The sequence below is a fragment of the Procambarus clarkii genome, chromosome 10, assembly GCF_040958095.1.
Source record: "Procambarus clarkii isolate CNS0578487 chromosome 10, FALCON_Pclarkii_2.0, whole genome shotgun sequence".
Classification (NCBI taxonomy): Eukaryota; Metazoa; Arthropoda; class Malacostraca; order Decapoda; family Cambaridae; genus Procambarus; species Procambarus clarkii.
The window spans coordinates 47,415,283-47,437,371 of NC_091159.1; the positions used below are offsets into that span (position 1 = coordinate 47,415,283).

At 42.1% G+C, this 22,089-nt stretch overlaps 1 protein-coding gene and 1 long non-coding RNA gene across 6 annotated transcripts in view; both read right to left on the reverse strand.

Annotated features, from left to right (window-relative positions):
* Nucleotides 1-443: 443 nt before the first annotated feature.
* LOC138363081 (uncharacterized) lies at nt 444-1,900 on the reverse strand. The gene is made up of 2 exons (XR_011228016.1): nt 838-1,900; nt 444-798 (listed from the first exon to the last, which is right to left on the reverse strand). It is a non-coding gene; the product is annotated as an uncharacterized lncRNA (long non-coding RNA).
* Nucleotides 1,901-2,108: 208 nt separating this feature from the next.
* Nucleotides 2,109-22,089, reverse strand: part of LOC123774185 (diacylglycerol kinase delta) — a 252,562-nt gene continuing 232,581 nt past the window's right edge. For all 5 annotated transcript variants that reach the window (XM_045768342.2, XM_045768335.2, XM_045768355.2 and 2 more), the window contains 8 exons: nt 19,796-19,992; nt 19,324-19,430; nt 18,513-18,632; nt 15,181-15,315; nt 11,501-11,590; nt 8,835-8,948; nt 5,512-5,717; nt 2,109-4,305 (listed from right to left, as the gene is read on the reverse strand). In XM_045768342.2, coding sequence (XP_045624298.2) covers nt 4,212-4,305; nt 5,512-5,717; nt 8,835-8,948; nt 11,501-11,590; nt 15,181-15,315; nt 18,513-18,632; nt 19,324-19,430; nt 19,796-19,992 — 1,063 coding nt within the window. In that variant the 3' untranslated portion in view covers nt 2,109-4,211. The remainder of the gene's footprint in view (nt 4,306-5,511; nt 5,718-8,834; nt 8,949-11,500; nt 11,591-15,180; nt 15,316-18,512; nt 18,633-19,323; nt 19,431-19,795; nt 19,993-22,089) is intronic.

Consider the following 22,089-nt stretch of genomic DNA (forward strand, 5'->3'; position numbering starts at 1 on the left):
TACCTTGCTTCTTCACATTTCTGAAATATTGATACACATTAATAGTGATGAATGAAAATAAGTGAACAATTATTAGTTTGGTAGTATACCCCTCCTGGATGAAAATGATAGCTGCCTTGGTCAGTGGTGGCGACTCAAGCTGTAGCCTGGCTCATGCGACCACACATCATGATCCCATAATGCAAATTGCGTGTCATGGTACCACTCAGATAAAGCAGTGAAACCCCTAAGGGTGTGAATTCTGGACTAATTATTATGAAAATATACCACAGTTCAGCAATACTGGATCATGTATCGTAGCCAAGTAGCGCACGACTACCATTCATAATGTCGGTGTGTACAACCTGTGAGCTGAAGCACAACACCAGTTGCACATCCACTGCTGCATTACACATACATACAAAAGGAACAACATTAAAACAAGATACCACTGATACTATGAGTTAAAGGCAATACTTCCCACCTAAAATTATTCAGGTGTGGAATTTATTATGCAAATTAAGAAATGAAAAGTTTGTCAGTTTTTTTTTCCAGCACAAGCTTTTCAGTTGCATTATAGTGAGAAGTTGATCAACAATGAGAAATACGGAAAATACAAAAATACACAATAAATATTTTGTACACATTCAAAAAATATACAAAATAGATAGCTACAAAAGTTTATGAATATGACTATGTGGTGTTAGATCCAAGTGCTGATTTGTTGAATACAGTACTAGAATTATATCTGCTTAAGCACCTTGAGTATTGATGCTTTTGTCAGCCTAGCTTCCCCTTCTGTCAGTCTACCTTCACCTTCTGTCAGCCTTCCTTCACCTTCTGTCAGCCTACCTTCACCTGTCAGCCTTCCTTCACCTTCTGTCAGCCTACCTTCACCTTCTGTCAGCCTACCTTCACCTTCTGTCAGTCTACCTTCACCTTCTGTCAGCCTACCTTCACCTTCTGTCAGCCTACCTTCACCTTCTGTCAGTCTACCTTCACCTTCTGTCAGCCTACCTTCACCTTCTGTCAGCCTACCTTCACCTTCTGTCAGTCTACCTTCACCTTCTGTCAGCCTACCTTCACCTTCTGTCAGCCTTCCTTCACCTTCTGTCAGCCTTCCTTCACCTTCTGTCAGCCTACCTTCACCTTCTGTCAGTCTACCTTCACCTTCTGTCAGCCTACCTTCACCTTCTGTCAGTCTACCTTCACCTTCTGTCAGCCTTCCTTCACCTTCTGTCAGCCTACCTTCAACTTCTGTCAGTCTACCTTCACCTTCTGTCAGCCTACCTTCACCTTCTGTCAGCCTACCTTCACCTTCTGTCAGCCTACCTTCACCTTCTGTCAGCCTTCAGCTTTCATCAGCATGTCAGTCTTCATGCAGTCATATTCTTAAACTTTTGGATGAAAACACACATCTTTATGCATAAGTATATTCATATCTGTGTGTGTCCTATTCTCAGTCACATATACAGTTCATATATACTGTACATATACAATATATATATATTATATATATATATATATACACACACACATATACAGACATACACATCACACAAATATATGCATTACCTACTTAAATAGATATATTGCAGTTTGTTATGGTTGTAGAGGAAGTAGACTAGTGTAGAGGGAGGCGGAGAGAGGAACATGCAGTAGAGTAAGGTAAAGGAACAAGTCACAGCAAGGAACAACATGTTTGTGACCAACAACACCACCAATACTCAACAAGTACGGCTGGTTCTGCAACAGTACATTACAATGTGTTTTCCAAAGTTCTTGCACCATTTAGCAAGTTAATACATATAAATACAAACAACCTTCAAAATGGGAAAAAAATTAAATTACAATTACTTTAAAATCTATACAGTACCTGATTATTATTATTATTATATTATTATTATTATTATTTTTTATATGTATATGTACATTATTTATAAATTTGTTTTTATTATATATATATATATATATATATATATATATATATATATATATATATATATATATATAAGGTGCTATATAACATTGTCACATTCTTAATCATGTGTTTATTTTCGTGATATACACATATATATATATATACACATATATATATATATATATATATATATATATATATATATATATATATATATATATATATATATATATATATATATATATATATATATATATATATATATATATATAAATAAAATTTTTCTTAAGAGCATCAATAGTATAAGAAAGGGCAGAGGTGTCCATAATACACAAGAAGAGCTCAGCTCTGCGATAATCTAGGCAGCCAGAAACAGGCTAAGGTGCTAACAATTACATTGCACATACAGGGCACTGCCCTTCAACATCCTGCACTGATGACAAATTATGCACGACAGTAACTACAGCACTGTGTAATATTAATACAAATTTAAACTGTGCATTCTAGTAATGCGAGCCAAGGTATCTTTTTTCTAATCCTACTACAAGGAAACATTTTATAACAATTTTAACACTGTTATTTATCTAGACATAAAAGGAAATGTGATGGCTTAATGATAGGTACCCTAGTACCAAATTTGTAGTGAATTTATGCTAAAAAATATTTCGTATAAAAACAATACAATCCATTAAATGTTTCAAGATGACAAGGAAACTCCTTTTCTGCAGCTGGTAACAAGGTGTGGTGTCCCCGAGACAGGTGACTATGATGGGGACACACACATTGATGCACGCGCAACATTCTGTAAACTCAAGACTGCTACATACACAATATGTATGAGGTATGGACATACACCCAAAACGATGGGTAAGGAGCCTTACAACAGGCATACTTAATATTCTGATCCACAGTACACTTATTCAGTACAAATGGTATAATAAAATTACAATTTATTCAAAATGTGATCCCTAATATGAAATTTATAGCCGACAGTATCCATTTGCATAATTGGCTGACACCTTTTATTTAAATACGGAAGGCAACAGTACTATAAAACCATAACTAACCTAGCTTTAGTATTTAACACCTAGAGTATATCAACACTAAGAGATACATAATACAAATACAGTCATTCCATACAAAAGTAACGACCATTTCAGAATAGGACGTATCTGAAATATAACACTGGTTTACGGTGCTAGTATAATACTAGGGTCATGTGATTCAATGCACAAACTACCACTCAGGTGAACATTTTGAAACTGACTTTCTTACTATAAATTATATACCATTTCTATCTAATGCTTACTTCTTAAATAAAGTAAGAATAAAAAGGAAGTCAATAAAAATATTGAACTGTTCAGTTCCATTAAATGTAAAACCTTATTACCTGGAAATGTTTTTGACTAGACATATACATTAATTAATAAGTATCATAAGAAATCCAACAAGATTAAATGCTAAGTGCCTTTCACAGATAGTAATACATGTTCTTACGTAATACTGACATGTTAAACTCCAGTAATGGTAAACAGATAACAAATATATACCATGAGACATCCTTATATGTAGAACTTTTCACTTGGTATTGTGCTCACATATATGGTATCATAAACAAATTAAAATTACACAAATTACTGTCAGTAACATTTGCAAAACTGAGGTACCTTTAAATTTAACCAAGACTGTCATTAATTTATAACATGCATTAATAATCTCAGAACATAAATAGCAAGGGAATATTGCTACTACAATTCAAGACATTAACATAAGTATTATGCTTTATATGATAATTAATTTCACTTTAATTTAACATAATCATCTCTGGTCTCTTTATACAGAGACTACATCTAATTAATATGGCAAACATTATATTTTTAATACCTGTAGTATATAATAAAATATAAATAATTATTATGTATACAACAAAAGATTATCTGCAATTAAACTATTAAATTGAATTAACCCAACACAGAATGTGTTTACTTCTAATATAATTAAAAATTAAACTTCTACATAAAATTATTTGATAAATTAACCAATTCACGTTCTAACAGTAGGCAGGTGCTTAGTAGTATTTGTTTATACAATGCTTTATTATGACATAATAATGGAACGTCTTGAAAGATATTTCTTTATAAAAAGTCAACTAAACATTTAAGATAATTATTTGGTTTCTTTCCCCCTACAAAACCTTCAGTATTGCAGCATTAGGTACCCAAAGCATCACACTACTTCTGTGTTGTACACTTACAATTTGGCTTTAAATATATTTACACGTCTTCATTCCACTGCAATAGTAAATGTTTTCTTAACTATGTGATTTGCTGTCTTTGATCTCCCTGATGCCCTGCTGAATGCGTTTGATGTGGCCAATTTTAGTTATACCTAATTCCTTCAAATCTCTGAAAGGAAAATACATATTAGATTGTATTACTCATCAATAATTTTTTCATAAGTAAAAAGATTTTATATGAGCTAATGATTCAAGCTGTGTTTTATGTTTTTTTTCATTCTTGGGGAATGGAACCCCACACCTTATGAAGCATAAATAGAAACTTGAATAAGTTCAGAGGTTTGCACCTAGATTAGTACCAGAATTGAGAGGCCTCAGCTATGAGGACAGATTGAAAGATCTCACCCTCACAACCTTAGAGGTAAGAAGAAACAGAGGGGGGGCGGGGGATATCAAAACTACATACAAGATCTTGAGGGAATAAATAAAGTGCTATTAAAATTGCAAACAGGTAGAGCAAGTGGACATCGGTAGAAGCTGGACGTGCAGTTGAGTCCTAAGAGATTTAAGAAAGTTCCCTGTACAGTGGTAGGCAAGTAGAATGCATTGAAGAAAGAGCTTGATGAAGCTAACTCCATCCACAACTTTAAAAAGAAATACAGTATGATAATGTTAATGTTGAGAGGGTAATTAGTGCATCAGGTATGGATAGCTAGAGGGCAGGGCATAAAGAGCTAATCTCACTCCCCCGTAGTCACTATGAGGCAAGCACAGGATACCTTTGCTTGCCCTGGCTTATCGAGGTCCACCTCCATCAATGACTGACCTATAGGCAAAGTTTAGACACTCGCACAGCTGCTCAAGCAAATAACAGGTGACCCAGGGACACTATACCACCAGCTGTTGATGTGCATTTAAGTGGAAAAGGGACACAGGCAGAGGGGAGAGGAAAGCTGACAGAATCCCAGACTAGGCTTAACTCGATACAAACTTACAATGGAACCAAATGGGACTTTTGTTAAATTCACCATAAATCTGAACCTGGAGAGATGGTAAAGAACCAGATCCCTGGTTTACAGACATGCAGACTGGCTAGGAGACCAAACCAGCCAAGAATGTGCCAAAGGTCTGGCAAGTCCTGTTTGAGGACCAGGAACTGGGACACCTACCACAAAGAAGGGGTTAACCTGACCATTCCAGCATCCAACCACTCCATTTTGATTAAAGAGGAGCTGCAAAGTAGACTGCTGTGGGGTTTAAGATTTGGCAAAAGAGGCTTCACAGTTCACTCCACAGCACTATCAAAGGGGTGAACTGCAAAGGGCTGGCATCAAGATTGACATAACTATATATGCATGTGAAAACAAATATTTACCTTCTCTCTAAATTCAGGAGTTCCGAGCCTCGAATATCATGACGAATGAAAGATTCTTGGTATTCAGTCAGTTGTAGGGTATCAAGCCAAACTGCAACCTCTTCTGGGCCCCATTCTCTCACTTCTCTCTCAAATCCTCCTCGTCGGCCATCTCGTTTGAGCTTCAGTTTAAATATTCCCTTGGAATGGACTCTTTTCCGATCACCCTATTTATAAGAAAAATAAAGTTAACTATGACTCGGCACCATAGAAAATTGGAGTTTAAAGATTTAACATAACACTAAATTCAAATAAAAGCCAATTACTCTTATTAATAAATTACTCAGGTCTTCAAGATAAATTATTACATAATACATAAATCAAAACCTTTCTCCTTGTTAATTATTTACCATTCAAATACTATCAGTGTTAAATGTTAAATACAGTGAGAGCTACATATATGACAACTTCTTCCCACTACTATACGTATCCAGTTGCAATTATATAAAATAATCATAAATACAAACTACTGTACCATAATTATTATTTATGAAACCTACTTTCAGGAAAGCAAAGCTCATGAGCATGCCACAAGAAATGAATATGGTTTCTTTTTGTCCTTGTATATTGTTTAAAACATGACACATTAGGTTGAAAACATGAACCTAATTCAAACAAAGGTATAAGAATATGTGAACATAGGAATAAAGAAACTGCAGTTACCCTCCTCCTCAGGTAACTCAATCTTATGTATATCCAGTCACACTTAAAGGGCATCATGCTAATGTGTGTGCGAAATAAATTTGGCAAAATCCTCTCAAATTTATCCTGCCTTTCTGCTGCAAATAACATGCAGCAGAGAGGATGTCCCTAACACATTGTCATAACATGCAGCAGACATGAAAGTCCCTCACACGCAGACGAGGAGTCACAATAACGTGGCTGAAATATGTTGACCAAACCACACACTAGAAAGTGAAGGGGCGATGATGTTTCGGTCCGTCCTGGAGCATTCTCAAGACGATTGTGTCACACATTGTCATGACATGCAGCAGACATGAAGGTCTCTCACTCATTGTCATGACATGCAGCAGCCATGAAGGTCCCTCACTCATTGTCTTGACATGCAGCAGACATTAAGGTCTCTCACTCATTGTCTTGACATGCAGCAGACATAAAGGTCCCTCACTCATTGTCATGACATGCAGCAGACATTAAGGTCTCTCACTCATTGTCATGACATGCAGCAGACATAAAGGTCCCTCACTCATTGTCATGACATGCAGCAGACATTAAGGTCTCTCACTCATTGTCATGACATGCAGCAGACATAAAGGTCTCTCACTCATTGTCATGACATGCAGCAGACATGAAGGTCCCTCATTCATTGACATGGCATGCAGCAGCCATGAAGGTCCCTCACTCATTGTCATGACATGCAGCAGACATGAAGGTCTCTCACTCATTGTCATGACATGCAGCAGATATGAAGGTCCCTCATTCATTGACATGGCATGCAGCAGCCATGAAGGTCCCTCACTCATTGTCATGACATGCAGCAGCCATGAAGGTCCCTCACTCATTGTCATGACATGCAGCAGACATGAAGGTCTCTCACTCATTGTCATGACATGCAGCAGACATTAAGGTCTCTCACTCATTGTCATGACATGCAGCAGACATAAAGGTCTCTCACTCATTGTCATGACATGCAGCAGACATGAAGGTCCCTCATTCATTGACATGGCATGCAGCAGCCATGAAGGTCCCTCACTCATTGTCATGACATGCAGCAGCCATGAAGGTCCCTCACTCATTGTCATGACATGCAGCAGACATGAAGGTCTCTCACTCATTGTCATGACATGCAGCAGCCATGAAGGTCCCTCACTCATTGTCATGACATGCAGCAGCCATGAAGGTCCCTCACTCATTGACATGACATGCAGCAGCCATGAAGGTCCCTCACTCATTGTCATGACATGCAGCAGCCATGAAGGTCCCTCACTCATTGTCATGACATGCAGCAGACATGAAGGTCTCTCACTCATTGTCATGACATGCAGCAGCCATGAAGGTCCCTCACTCATTGTCATGACATGCAGCAGCCATGAAGGTCCCTCACTCATTGACATGGCATGCAGCAGCCATGAAGGTCCCTCACTCATTGTCATGACATGCAGCAGACATGAAGGTCTCTCACTCATTGACATGACATGCAGCAGACATGAAGGTCCCTCACTCATTGACATGACATGCAGCAGCCATGAAAGTTATACAAATCTGACATCCAGGTCAGCCACCAGAAAACCAGGGACCAGATTCACGAAGCAGTTACGCAAGTACTTACAAAGGTATAAATCTTTCCTCAATCTTTGACGGCTTTGGTTACATTTATTAAACAGTTTACAAGCATGAAAACTTACCAATCAACTGTTGTTATTGTTATAAACAGCCTCCTGGTGCTTCAGAGCTCATTAACTGTTTAATAATTGTAAACAAAGCTGCCAAAGATTGAGAAAAGATGTACAGGTTTGTAAGTGCTTGCGTAACTGCTTCGTGAATCTAGTCCCAGGCTGCTACACTGACCAGATTTAATAATACTCTGTTTTATGGCAACAATAAGAATTTCAGTTTTATCCAAACCAAACATAATATATGCAAAGAAGCACCCTCAAGATACCTGTATTGTCCCACAAACAAGAACATGAATTAAAAACAATGAAACTCATTATGTATGACCTGTGATGGAGGCAGCTAATTACCAAATACAATCAGAGCAATATACACTCAAAGTAAAGCCCCATATCAAAGCTAACATGGTTCCCCCCCCCCATTGAGAGGCACTACCACTCATGCTTAACTTTGCTCAATGCCATATTTCTAAATTATTTTATTCATTACATTATATTCATTTGTTCTTGTTATAGGGTTCATTATTATTAGGATTCACACACACTGATGATATGTAATTCCCTTCTGATACATTTAATGTGTGTTATTTCAGATATCATGTAGGGACCCAAGCTGAATACAGTGGGGAAACCAGATTCAATTATATCATTAATCACCATTCAGTTCATTCAGTATGTAAGCAGTACTGTATCTGCATGTTGAAAATTATAAAATATATATAACAAAGAAGAGATCCAGGAAATTAACGGTGAGCAATACAGACAAAGTGATGCTAAATCTATATCATAGAAATTTGAATGAATAACAAAATTAAAAGAAAATTAATTATAATTTACTACTACGAATTATTACTGAGATAATTGAAGTCTGATTTGCAATTTTTATTTCTACTTATAAAACTGAAGTAATTTCATTGGGGTAAAACTTACCTCTTCTTCGGAGACAAAGTACATTACACTGTCGTTTTCATGTGCACATTTCAACAAGCTATCAAGATGGTCCAGTGTTCCTTGCAGATGGTCTCCCATTCCTTTATTTATATCCTGTACACAGTTACAATAAATGCCATCAGTTTTAATTTGTGACGTTTTTGTAATCATTATAAATGGTGTAATTACTACAAATAATACATAGTCAAACTAATCATTTGGCTGTGTACCAAAATAAAATGCAACTGTAATTACCTAAGTGTAATTCCTAAGTATATTTATAGGATAAGAGCTATGCTCATGTTGTCCCATCTTCCTAGTACTCTTTGTCATATAACACTTTGCTATTCATGGTTTTGGCCACCACCTTCGTCACTTAACTTGTTCCAACCATCTACCACTCTTGTTATAAATCTAAGAAAGATTCTAGATATAAAACTGTCACCTGAGGATCACATAAAGAACATTGTGTGAGGAGCCTATGCTACACATTACAATTACAGAACTGCTTTTAAATACATGGATGGCAAAATACTGAAGAATTGTTCATGACCTTAGATTTGTTCATGTTCATGATTTTTCAGCCCCACCTAAAATGAGTTAACAGAAGTCAATTCATAAAAACTGAAAGCCCTTCCAAATTGTAAAATGGCATCACTAGTAACCACCAAATGAGAGCTCTCACAGACCAGAGCTACATCCTCATACTACCTCACATTATAAATAATCCTGTGCAACAGAGAAAGTGAGCCAGGGAGGGATTGGGAGCAACTAAATGATCTGTTCAGACAGCTACTTTTCATATCTATCTAAAGCTTAATTTCTAAGCTATCACATTCAGCTACTCCACATAAAATACAAATTATAAATGGTTAAGTTCAAAAGAAAATGGGAAAATAAATATGTAGTAAGGCTGAAGGATGAAGAGCATGACACATTGATCATATGAACTGAAGCAAGACGATACTGACACAGCTGTCACAATAATGAAGCTCAGCATGGCAGTTTGCCCAAGGCCATAAACAGGCAGCGCAGCAGAGAATCCTAGTCAGGTAACATTTACAAATGTGGGTTTAGCATGGCATTAATACTCAAGCTCTGATGTGTGAGCAAGACATGGCAGAAATGAATGCCTTATAAGTACCGAACTTTCGCCTATCCTGTGACCGAGGGTATGCCCGAGGCTGACCCAACTTAACATACCTGTACAATACTTAATAGGAAGGTGCAGACCTTGGTGTGCAAGGGAGTATATATCACAGGTTCACAGACAATATGTCAGATGAGACATAGTCAGATGCTGCCAAATAATGCCAAAGGGAAGCCATCAAAGAGAAAGAGTGATGCACACCAGGGTGCAAAACCCAGCGTTGAATGTAATGAAACGCCATTTTCTGAGTGAGACCTGGAAGCTTCCCAGAGCGATCCAGACTGATATGAATGTACTGTATTAGACCCTGGCATCAGTCAAAGCGATTGGAGTTCTTAGGTCTATCGGGGACCACGAACCAGAACCTGGTCCCCCTCAGGGAGACACGAGGAGCAATGGCCTATAGAAACCCACGTGTGGCCGAAAGCATTCTGTGTCTGTCATCGACCGGGTCAGACACCCAGAAAGGTAGGTGCCCCAAAACAAACCCTATCTGGTTAAAATATTGCTACTGAAAGCCGAACTGTTGGACAGAACTCCCCCAAACGAAAAATGAGCAAATGAGCATGACGCCACAACTGTCACCATGCTGCTGTCTGCGGGGAGCTGCAGTGGCAACATCTTGAGCCCCTAACCCCACTGAGTCAACAATAGGCAAGTCCTCTTCAAACAAAGGACAGGGTTCTGTAGGTCTCAGGGACCTACCTTATGGAAAACTCTTCAATAGTTTCATGTGTGCAGGCTTCCCCTCAGTTGGTTTGCACAGCTGGGACCTTGGGCACCTAGAAGCAGCTACCAGTTTGAATAAAGACCAAGCATCTATACCCAAAACCAGATTCCTGGACATCTACAAGAGGAGAAGCCCCAGCTGAACACTTTATTGACCTGACACAGAAGAGGAACACACACTGCCCATGCTGGCTTGGTAAGCTTGAATGACAAATTTTACGTTGAAGATAAATGCATGTGAAACGTACATGGTAGCATAGGACTAATGCACAATAGTCCAAACAGCCTGAAGATGAAGCCACTGTCATTTAGTTTAAAGAAGAGGTTACTCTGTGACCCAGCTGGTGATAGATAGCAATAGTATTCAGGTGGGCAGCAAGTAGTTATTTGTTAACAGTAGAAGAGCAATACTAGAAGGTGTATTGGATTTCAAGTATTGTTTCAAGGACCTTTTTGAATGTAGAGGAATGTACCTGCTGTTGGTCATTCAGGGCTGGACTGAGGACTTTCTAGTGTTTCCCATCCTACTGTTTAGAAAACCTCCCCGCTATGTCAGTAAATGGAAAGTTGCACTGGTCGTGGCTGGCGTTTGCAATATTCCATCAGGAGTGTGTGACAGATAGACAAACACAAAGTGGCTGACAACTGGCCATTCAGACGTTATGTAGATGACAAGATGGCAGCAATTTTTTTTTAGAAAACAATACAGTAATTATTAATCATCATTTTGTAGAGAAAGGTTTAGAATACCTGTAGTTCAAGAAAACAGAGGAAGATGCAAACTTACCAAAGCATCTTCTTTGAGCATGTTGTAGACTTCGGTATGCAAATTGCGAACATTGTTGACCAGCTCTGTTGCTAGCATTCGTAAATTGGGCTGTTGAAAGAATATTTTATCAATATTTAAAATTAATTTATTTCATATTACAATGTTTGCAGTATATATGTATGTATGGTGTGTGTAATTACCTAAATACCTAAGTGTGTGTGGTGTATAATTACCTAAGTGTAATTGGTAAAGTGTAGTTACAGGATGAGAGCTATGCTCATGGTGTCCCAGTACTCTTTGTCGTACTGGGAAACTACCGACGCTTTGAAACTACTGATGGTTTTGGCTTTTCATTACATTCAATGCTGGTTTTCTGTGAAGAGCCCCTTCGACTCCCTGGAGCTACATAACCAAAGATAAGGAATAGAGGTAGAGTACCTACCTGGGAGGCGGCCGCCACACATTCAATTCGACGGCGAGACAACTGGCTGCAACCTGCGACCCAAAGCCACCTTGGGTCACAGGTTAAGCCACCAAAGCAACCAAAGTTTACCTTGGCAGAGCCAAGGTAAACGCCTGTATTGTATATTAGCTCCAAGGAGCCAAAGGGGCCACCCACAGAAAGGGAAATTTTTGAAAGAAGAGAAATACAGTATGGAAAACTGCTCTGGCTGAAAGGCAAAACAAACCTTACTTGTATGTTTGGCTATTAGGTACATCAAAAGGGCACCACTTGGTTTCCGAACCCCTTGGGGTTGAGACCCGTCGGTTAACATGTAAGTTTGTAAGCGAGAAATAGAGGGCAAAAATAAACTAGAAATGTAAAAAGAAATGGGTCCGAAAAATTTATGAAAAAACTCTAGGGGAAAAATCGACAGGTTCATAGCATAAATGCGACCGTATTTTGTTTGTACTCACCAATAAGTGAAGTCCTGATCCGCTTTATAAAAGTCCTTAATTGTTCCTAGCTGATTATTAAGACGTCTGGTCAAACATCCTCTGAATGTTTCCTGCCAGCCTGCAGGAACATTCTGCCAGCCTGCAGGAACATCCTGCCTGCCTGCCTGCCAGCCAGCCAGCCAGCCAGCCAGCCAGCCAGCCAGCCAGCCAGCCAGCCAGCCAGCCAGCCAGCCAGCCAGCCAGCCAGCCAGCCAGCCTGCCAGCCAGCCTGTAGGCACATCCTGCCAGCCAGCCTGCAGGCACATCCTGCCAGCCAGCCTGCAGGCACATCCTGCCAGCCAGCCTGCAGGCACATCCTGCCAGCCAGCCTGCCTGCCTGCCAGCCTGCCTTCCAGCCAGCCAGCCTGCCTTCCAGCCAGCCAGCCTGCCTTCCAGCCAGCCAGCCTGCCAGCCTGCTATCCAGCCTGCCTTCCTCCCTGCCATCATGCTAACAGGTCGAGTGTGTTAGGCTTATCTTCGGGAGTGAGTCGGTCTCTCCCCCTACATCCAATACTCTCTCTTCAAGGTCATGCGGTCTCCCTCCCTCCCTGCCTGCCTTCCTGCCAGCCAGCCAGCCAGCCAGCCAGCCTGCCTGTCAGCCAGCCCACCAGCCTGCCAGCCAGCCAGCCAGCCAGCCAGCCAGCCAGCCAGCCAGCCTGCCTGCCTGCCTGCCTGCCTGCCTGCCAGCCTGCCAGCCTGCCAGCCAGCCAGCCTGCCAGCCTGCCAGCCAGCCAGCCAGCCTGCCTGCCTGTCAGCCAGCCCACCAGCCTGCCTGCCTGCCTGCCTGCCTGCCTGCCTGCCTGCCAGCCTGCCAGCCAGCCAGCCAGCCAGCCAGCCAGCCAGCCAGCCAGCCAGCCAGCCTGCCTGCCTGCCTGCCTGCCTGCCTGCTTGCCTGCCAGCCAGCCAGCCAGCCAGCCAGCCAGCCAGCCAGCCTGCCTGCCTGTCAGCCAGCCTGCCTGCCTGTCAGCCAGCCCACCAGCCTGCCAGCCAGCCAGCCAGCCTGCCTGCCTGCCTGCCTGCCTGCCAGCCAGCCAGCCAGCCAGCCAGCCAGCCAGCCAGCCAGCCAGCCAGCCAGCCAGCCAGCCAGCCTGCCTGCCTGTCAGCCAGCCCACCAGCCTGCCTGCCTGCCTGCCTGCCTGCCTGCCTGCCTGCCTGCCTGCCTGCCTGCCTGCCTGCCAGCCAGCCAGCCAGCCAGCCAGCCAGCCAGCCAGCCAGCCAACCAGCCTGCTTGCCTGCCAGCCAGCCAGCCAGCCAGCCAGCCAGCCAGCCAACCAGCCTGCTTGCCTGCCTGTCAGCCAGCCCACCAGCCTGCCAGCCAGCCAGCCAGCCTGCCTGCCTGCCTGCCTGCCTGCCTGCCAGCCAGCCAGCCAGCCAGCCAGCCAGCCAGCCAGCCAGCCAGCCAGCCTGCCTGCCTGTCAGCCAGCCCACCAGCCTGCCTGCCAGCCAGCCAGTCAGCCTGCCTGCCTGCCTGCCTGCCTGCCTGCCTGCCTGCCTGCCTGCCAGCCAGCCAGCCAGCCAGCCAGCCAGCCAGCCAGCCAGCCAGCCAACCAGCCTGCCTGCTTGCCAGCCAGCCAGCCAGCCAGCCAGCCAGCCAGCCAGCCAGCCTGCCTGCTTGCCTGCCTGCCAGCCAGCCAGCCAGCCAGCCAGCCAGCCAGCCAGCCAGCCAGCCAGCCAGCCTGCCTGCCTGCTTGCCTGCCAGCCAGCCAGCCAGCCAGCCAGCCAGCCAGCCAGCCTGCCTGCCTGCCTGCCTGCCTGCCTGTCTGCCAGCCAGCCAGCCTGCCAGCCAGCCTGCCTGCCTTTTCCTCCCTCCCTAATTCTCACTACTTCCCTCCCTTCCTGCCTATCTCCTAGCACCTCTCCCTTCCTCCCCCTCCCTCCCTTTCTGACTAATTCTCCCCCTCTCTCACTGATTCTCCCCCTCTTGCTCATACTGCCTCCCACCTAAGCTCCCTCATCCACCACCCACCGGTCAGCCATCACTGACGCAATGCGTGCATTTGGAGCCGACATGGTGCACAGATGTTTCTTGATTGTGCAGATATGTAAAACAAAAGCACAGAATGAACATTCCAGCCTTATGACAATTCAAAATAATAGGAATAATAGGCCATGAATCTGTGAAGTCACAGTGGGCAAACTGGACCATATCCCACCCACCACCAAAGGCTGGCGTGACGCTTGGCGGACCCTTCCGTTGGGGTAGCATGACTCCCCAACCCCAATAGGGAAACTGGACGTTTCGGATAACTAAAGTTCGGAAACCAAGTGGTGCTCTGTATACAGTATATCTATTTATCTATATTTATATACAGTACAACTCTCTAAATCTAAATGTCTATATCTCAATCTAGCTAAATCTATCTGTATTTATTTCTCCATAACTACAAGTATTTCTCAGTCAGCAGATTGCAATTCCAGATTATAATTCTCACCAGGCCAACACCACGATATATAAACCTGTTCATTTATAGACTTATTTATTGTTTCACATTAATTCCATTTCAAAGATATGAAATTAGTTGTTTTTTAAGTAGTGTGTACCAGGGTAGCATATTTTATTTAAGGATTACTATGGCAGAGTAAGGAGTGAAGAATGAAGTGCTTTTTAAATACCTAGCAATGAGTATGATGGACACACTGTATGAAGTAAAATCTTAAAAATATCCAGTGATGAGTATGATGTACACAACTGTATGAAGTGATATCTTAAACTATATGAATGGAAAAACATCACATGATTGGCAAACTTCTAGGCTTACACTTTCAATAATTTTTCCATCACGCCAAATCTTTTCTAAACAGGTGGTGGCCGATGATGCCAGTTCTGCAAGGTGATTCTCCAAGGTCGGTGTAGTACATGCGGCCATTCGCACACAGCTAACAACATCTGCAACCTGCAAGGATGGAAATACTGAGACACCCACCTTTAACATAACAACATTTCCTTCACAAGGTAAGAAAATACCACACTCCCCTCACCTATTGTATTCAATATCTCAATTGTGCATAGCTCATAGTAAATACCCAGAATTTATTTAATATTTTGGATACAACAATAATTGCAAACAAAAAATCTTCCAATGATGAAAGATAATTACAGCAGTTACCAAGACTTATGCATTTTTTAAGTGACAAGGGAATCCCATTAACCCAGGAATAAATTACAACTACCTACCTAGCATTATTATGCAATATACTGTACACTGTTGCTTTAAGAGAGCACAAATTGTTGACAATGATGCAGAAAAAACCAGCGTTAAATGTAATGAAATGCCATTTTCTGGGTGAGCCCCGGAGGCTCCCTGGAGCTTATCGGGCTAATGTATGTTATATTAGACCGGGACATTAGCTAAGGAGTTCAGACCTACCAGACCAGCGCCAGAACCTGGCCCCTTCAGAGAGGTTGCAGGGAGCAATGGCCCCGACAGGGGGTTTCCAGGGCCCGTAGGCTGATTTCTACGGGAAGCTTGGGCAAGGTGTTGCTAAACGGTTAAGAAACCCAAAAATAACAAGAGGGTAGTGGACAACACTGAAAACCCCTGTGATGTGTACAATCACTGGGTCCTAGCAGAGGGCCACCAAACACTACCAGTGGAACTATAGCCACACTAGGCAGACCCCCACCAGGCAAATGAAAATAAAAACAAAAGAAAAACCCCGCAAAAGTACACCGTCTCCAGAGGCAACATGAACCGGTCACCGCTTAGGTGGCAGGTCGCGCAACACCTTGACGCCCTAACCAGCACAATACCAGTCCCTTCCCAGGGCCAAATAAGAGCCCCAAGCCCCAGCTGGCCCCAGGGGCGAGGCAAATGCCGAGCAGCAAGAACTTCTATGGGAATGGTTACCAAACGGAAAGATAACCCTGTCACGCAGGGGCAGTACTCACAGGGCGCTTAGGGAAGGAAGCCCCTAAGCGCATGCAGCCCCGGCACTGATACTACGTTGTGCGGTAGCTACTCCTGGCTACCGCACAACACAACACACGGCAGTGAACGCCACACAAGGCAAACACCACCTAGGAAACTGAGGCCAGAGAAGCATCTATCCCGGTTGACATTAGCTTACGAACTGATGCTAGGCAGCCGGCGCGGTAGGTCCGGGGCTCCCTCCTCCCCCTCTCGGGGCGGGGAGGGCTGCGTGAACGATCGGCGCAGCAGTAAAGTGTGATGTTTACTTGTTTGCTTGTTTCCATGGGATTGTAGGGAGTTTCTACTTCTCTGTTCAGTTTTATGTTTTAGTTTTTTACCATGTGGGGTTTGTTTTGTTATGCCTACCTTTCTGGGTGCTTTCACCCCCTTGTGGTTGGGGAAAACCCCAACCACAAGGGGGTTTTCCAGGGCCATTGCTCCCTGAAACCTCTCTGAAGGGGCCAGGTTCTGGCGCTGGTCCCTGGTAGGTCTGAACTCCTTAGCTAATGTCCCGGTCTAATATAACATACATTAGCTGATAAGCTCCAGGGACCCGTAGGGGCTCCCCACAGAAAAACCTGCGTTGAATATAATGAAACAGCTTCCCGGGTGTGGTGATGGAGTGTCACCTGCTTCCTGCACCTCTGTGAGGGGAGGGGGGGGCCAGGCTCTGGCTCTGGTTCCCAATAGGCCGAACTGAACTCCACAGCTGATACAATCTAGTAGCTTCAGAGAGCCACAAGGGAGAGCTTCCCCCTTCTCTCAGAAAAAATATTTAGGATGGTGAACCTTTGCAGATCATGGGCCCCAGGATAAATTCTGGATGGTTGAGGTTGACATGTCTCCAGAAAAGCTGAGACAGAAAACTTTGAATAAGGGTGCATGACTTTTTTAATGAAGAATTGGTTACACACCAGATCCTTGGCTTACAGAAAACCCAGACAGCTAGGAGCCCAAACTAGTAGTCATCCAAGTACACCAGAACTTGAATATTATGAATTTAAAGATTGCAAAGCATCACCTGGGTAAGCCTGGTGAAGATTCTGGACACCAAGTTTAGCACAAATAGAAAGGCCCAGAAGAAGGAGCATATATTTCTAACTTTTGAATCTTAACTGATCCCAGAACTGAGGGTGAACAGGAACATGCCATTAAACATCCTTCAGATTATGGGAGGCTAGCCAAGACCAAATTGAAATTACCTGTCGAACCCGGGAAGCATCTGGAAAGTTGGACAAGGAATGTGTGTACTGAGAAAGGAGGGGTTGAGGATAAACCAAGGAATCAAGAGTATACCTTAAGAATTGGAAACAATCGGAACACCACATGGAGATGAGGAATTACTGCAATGACCACCTTTTCAAGCAATTTGCAAATGATGTCTAGAGAATAAGCATACATAGGTGAGAAGGAACCAGGTACCAAGGACACCTGAATTTACCTAAAGGCCATCATCTGTAGTAGCTTCGACAAGGACATGAAGCTATTGGTTTGATAAAGGTTCACCGATTATTTCTGAGGATTTTTCCAGCTGAATTTTAAACTGAAGTAATGTTCTGACATTTACAGCTTCAATGAGTAGGCAATTCCATGGGTTAATTAACTTGTGGGTGAAAAAGCATCTCCCATTTTCTGTTATTCATTTTGGGTTATTGAGCTTGAAGCAGTTGGTCCTTGTGTGTGTGTGTTACATAAGATCTTTAATAGTAGTAATCTGGATTAATATATTCCAATTTGTTCAGTATTTTAAAGGTTTCAAAGAGATGAGCCCTGTCATGTCAAGGTTATAGTGTTGTTAGTTTTGTGGCCCTCAACTGTTCCTGGTATGAGATCCGACCTAGTTCCAGGATGATTTTTGTTGCTCTCCATTGAACTTTCTCCAATGCAGCTGTGTCCTTTTGAAGATGATGTTTCCATGCTTGGATACAGTCATTGAGATGGGAGTGCATCTGGTGAGGACGGGAAGATGAAGTCCAAGCATCCTGAGCTCAAGCCTGTCACCAGAATTTATCCAAAAACAGCCAGCGGGAGTAACTTAGTCAGTCATTTACTGGCTCCATTTGAGGTAATATGCCTATGGATGTTTTCTCATCTTACTGTAAAAGCATGCAAGGAATAAATAAAATCTGCATGTAAATACCACATGTTTGATCACTGATAAGTATATGTGGTGTCCTTACTGAGGAAGCCAGGGTTGCAAGAATGGGCAGTTCCTCATCAGCAAGCAAAGTCAACTGTTTAGTTTGACTGCCACTGCTTCGCTGTTTCTCTTCCCAAGTCTTCAGTGAAACCTCTAGGTCCTAAAAATAAAAGAAAGATAATAGTGCAAATCCTTTTTATTTTGTTTATTTCAAAATGTTTAAATTAAATTGAAATCCTGTATGATTACACTGAGTGACAAAAATATATATATATATATATATATATATATATATATATATATATATATATATATATATATATATATATATATATATATATATATATATATATATATATATATATATATATATATATATATATATATATTTTGTTCCTGGAGAGTAAGTGTTATTTTCTGACTGCTTGTAACTCTAAAGTACAGAAAATGGCTATTATTTCCCTCAAACTTGGCTTTGACGTTTGACCTAAGACAGCCTAGAGAAGATGTCTTGAAGGAACCTGAAAGCTATCAACATGAAATAATGTGACAGGTCTCGATAAGGAGTTGGCAGCTTTTAAATCCCTTCAAAACATCTTCCCTAAGCTGTCTTAGGCAAAGGTAAAAGTAAAGTTTTAGGAGAATAACAGCCATTGTGCCTCCAATACTTTGTAGGCACACGCAATCAGAAAATAACAGTATCCAGGAAGAAAAGCTGTTACATTGTGATATTATTTACATACTATTATCAGAAAAAAATATTTTATTAAAATTTATATTGAAATCATAATATTTATGCAATACATAAATTAATAAGCTAAATGACTTTCACCTCAAAATAAATAACTCACCCGATTTCTGCAGAGCATTTGAACTCTGTTTTTATGAACGATGCGAACTATTCCCGGTGGTTGTGTCCATGCCTCACCATCAACCTGGATTGGTACACCGTCTTCCCCTGTCAATAGCAACATTTGACATACATGTAACTTGATACAAACCCTTAAACATTGCAACCTGGAATGTAATAACTTTAATGCACTACAATACAATATTGCCAATGTACAATATTTTTAAAGAGTCCTGGTAGTATTCAGGTTCATTTTCAACTCAAAATCGAGAACTCCTGAACCACCAGACCCACGTTCTGGTGGTTCAGAACTGCTTCCTGCCTTCTGTTTGGCTAGGTTGGGTTTACTTTCATGTTTTTCTTATATTCCGCATAGAAATTAATACTTTTATAATAAAAAATTGGGAGGTAGGGGGGGTTGTGCATAGATGGGTATAACCATTGACCAGCAGCTGTCTAAGGGTTAACATTACCTGCTTCACCAAGGATTGTGATCTTTATGCTAGAGCACTGAGCTATTCGATGATGTTGTAAATTTATGATGCGAGAAGCAGCCATCTGTGCTGAGCCAAACACAGCCACCACCTCAAGAATTCGGTCATCAAAGCTCGGGGCCAAGAAACAGTCGTCCTCTTTTGTCCCTCCCCAAAAATTGGTGCCTCCCATGAAACTGAAAGTAAATATTATGTTCAATTAATTTGCTAAATTGCACATGCATAAGAAATATTATAATACAACTGTAGACTTAGTTACATAAAGTCAGATGGAATGTAAATAATGTAATCATTGTTATGGCATGCTCCTGTTCAACAGCAGCAATAGGTAAAATAGTTCCATACGCTTATGGTAAGCATTTATTCAACAGAACCAATAGGCCTAATTAGACATACAAATAATAGGCATAAAATAATAGTTTCCTACCTTGTGCTTTAAACTCTCACTGTATTTTGTGCTACCCACTCACCCAGTTTTAGTACTCAAGACTTGCACCTTCACAAGACTAATCAATAAAATAAATTTATATTGTAGTTATTATGTTGAACTCAAATTCTACTACAATATACCTATTAACACTTTTACTTTTATATTTACATTAAGGATCTGACCAAAATGCTATACATGTTAATGGCTTCGCAAGAATGTAATGCTCAAACACCAATGTTATGTACTCTCACAACCACAAGGCACAACAAAATATATATCACAATACAGATGCAGAACTAGAAAATGGGATTGGTTCAACAGAAATTGAAAGAGGGGCCAGAGAACAAAAGACACAAAACCAGTGTAGAATGTAATGAAATGCCATTTTCTGGGTGAGACCCGGAGGCTCCCCAGAGCTATACTGTGTTGATGTGTATGTATTAGATCATGGCAACAATCAATTGATGGAGTTCTAGGGCCTACCGGGGACCAGCACCGAAACCTGGCTCTCTCTGTCCCACACAAGACCCAGCCAAGTCTGAACCTGAGAGGGAACCAAATGGCCCCCTCAGAGGCATGAGGAGCAATGGCCTATAGAAACCCCCCTTGTGGTTGGGAGCATTCTAGGCCCCAAACCCCTATTCTGTTGAAAATATTGCTACCGAAAGCCGAACAAGTGGACAGAACTCCCCAAACAAAATTATCAAACAAGCATGACGTCATCATGTCGCCGCGCCGCTGTCTGTGCAACTCCCCCCAGGGGAAGGGGGGGGAGTTGCGCAGCGTTGGGGAGTCATTGAGTTGCATTGCGAAGGAGAGCCCCAAACCCTCCTCTGGCACAGAGGGTTTGGGGCTCCCCCTTCCCCCATCCCAGGGAGGGGGAGGTTGAGCAGATGGCGGCGTGGCGACGTGATGCTAGTTTGATAATTTTGTTTGGGGAGTTCTGTCCACTCATTCAGCTTTCGGTAGCAATATTTTCACCAGAATAGGGGGTTTGTTTTGGGATGCCTACTGTTCTGGGTGCCTATCCCAGTCGATGACAAATATAGAATGCTCCCAACCACAAGGGGGTTTCTATAGGTCATTGCTCCTCGTGCCTCTCTGAGGGGGCCAGGTTCTGGCTTGTGGTCCCTGGTAGGCAATAACTCCAAGCACTTTGACTGATGCCAGAAAGTTATACATATCCATTCAGCCTGGATAGCTCCGGGGAGCCGACGGGGCTCCCCCCCAGAAACTCATCAATAAACTGGAAAAGGTGCAAAGACATGCAACTAAATGGCTTCTGGAAATGAAAAAAACAAGAGCTACCAGGAGAGACTAGAGATGTAAATATACCAAAGCTAGAAGATAGAAGAAAAGAGCTGATATGATCTCTACGTACAAAATAGTAAAAGGAATTTAATTCAAGAATAATTCCTGAAACCTACATCTTCAAAAACAAGAGGTCATAGACTCAAGCTAAGGAAACAGAGCTGCCCCCAAAAATGTGAAAGTTCTCATTTGAAAAGAGAGTGGTAGATGGCTGGAACAAGTTAAGTGAAGAGGTAGTGGATGCCAAAACCATCAGTACTGTAGTTTCAAAGCATCATATGACAGAATACTGGGAAGATGGGACACCAAGAGCATAGCTCTAATCCTGTAACTACATTTAGGTAATTACACGTGGGCAATCACCACCAAGTGGGTCATGAATCTTGGCTTTCTCTGTCTTGTTTACTATGCTTTGTTTATCTTGCTGTCATCTATTTCGTTTCTCCCAGTTTTTTAAGACCTTGTTCTTTGGGAGATCTACAATACCCTGCTCCTCTTTAGATAAGGCCTCTAGTCCCCCCAGTGGATTTAT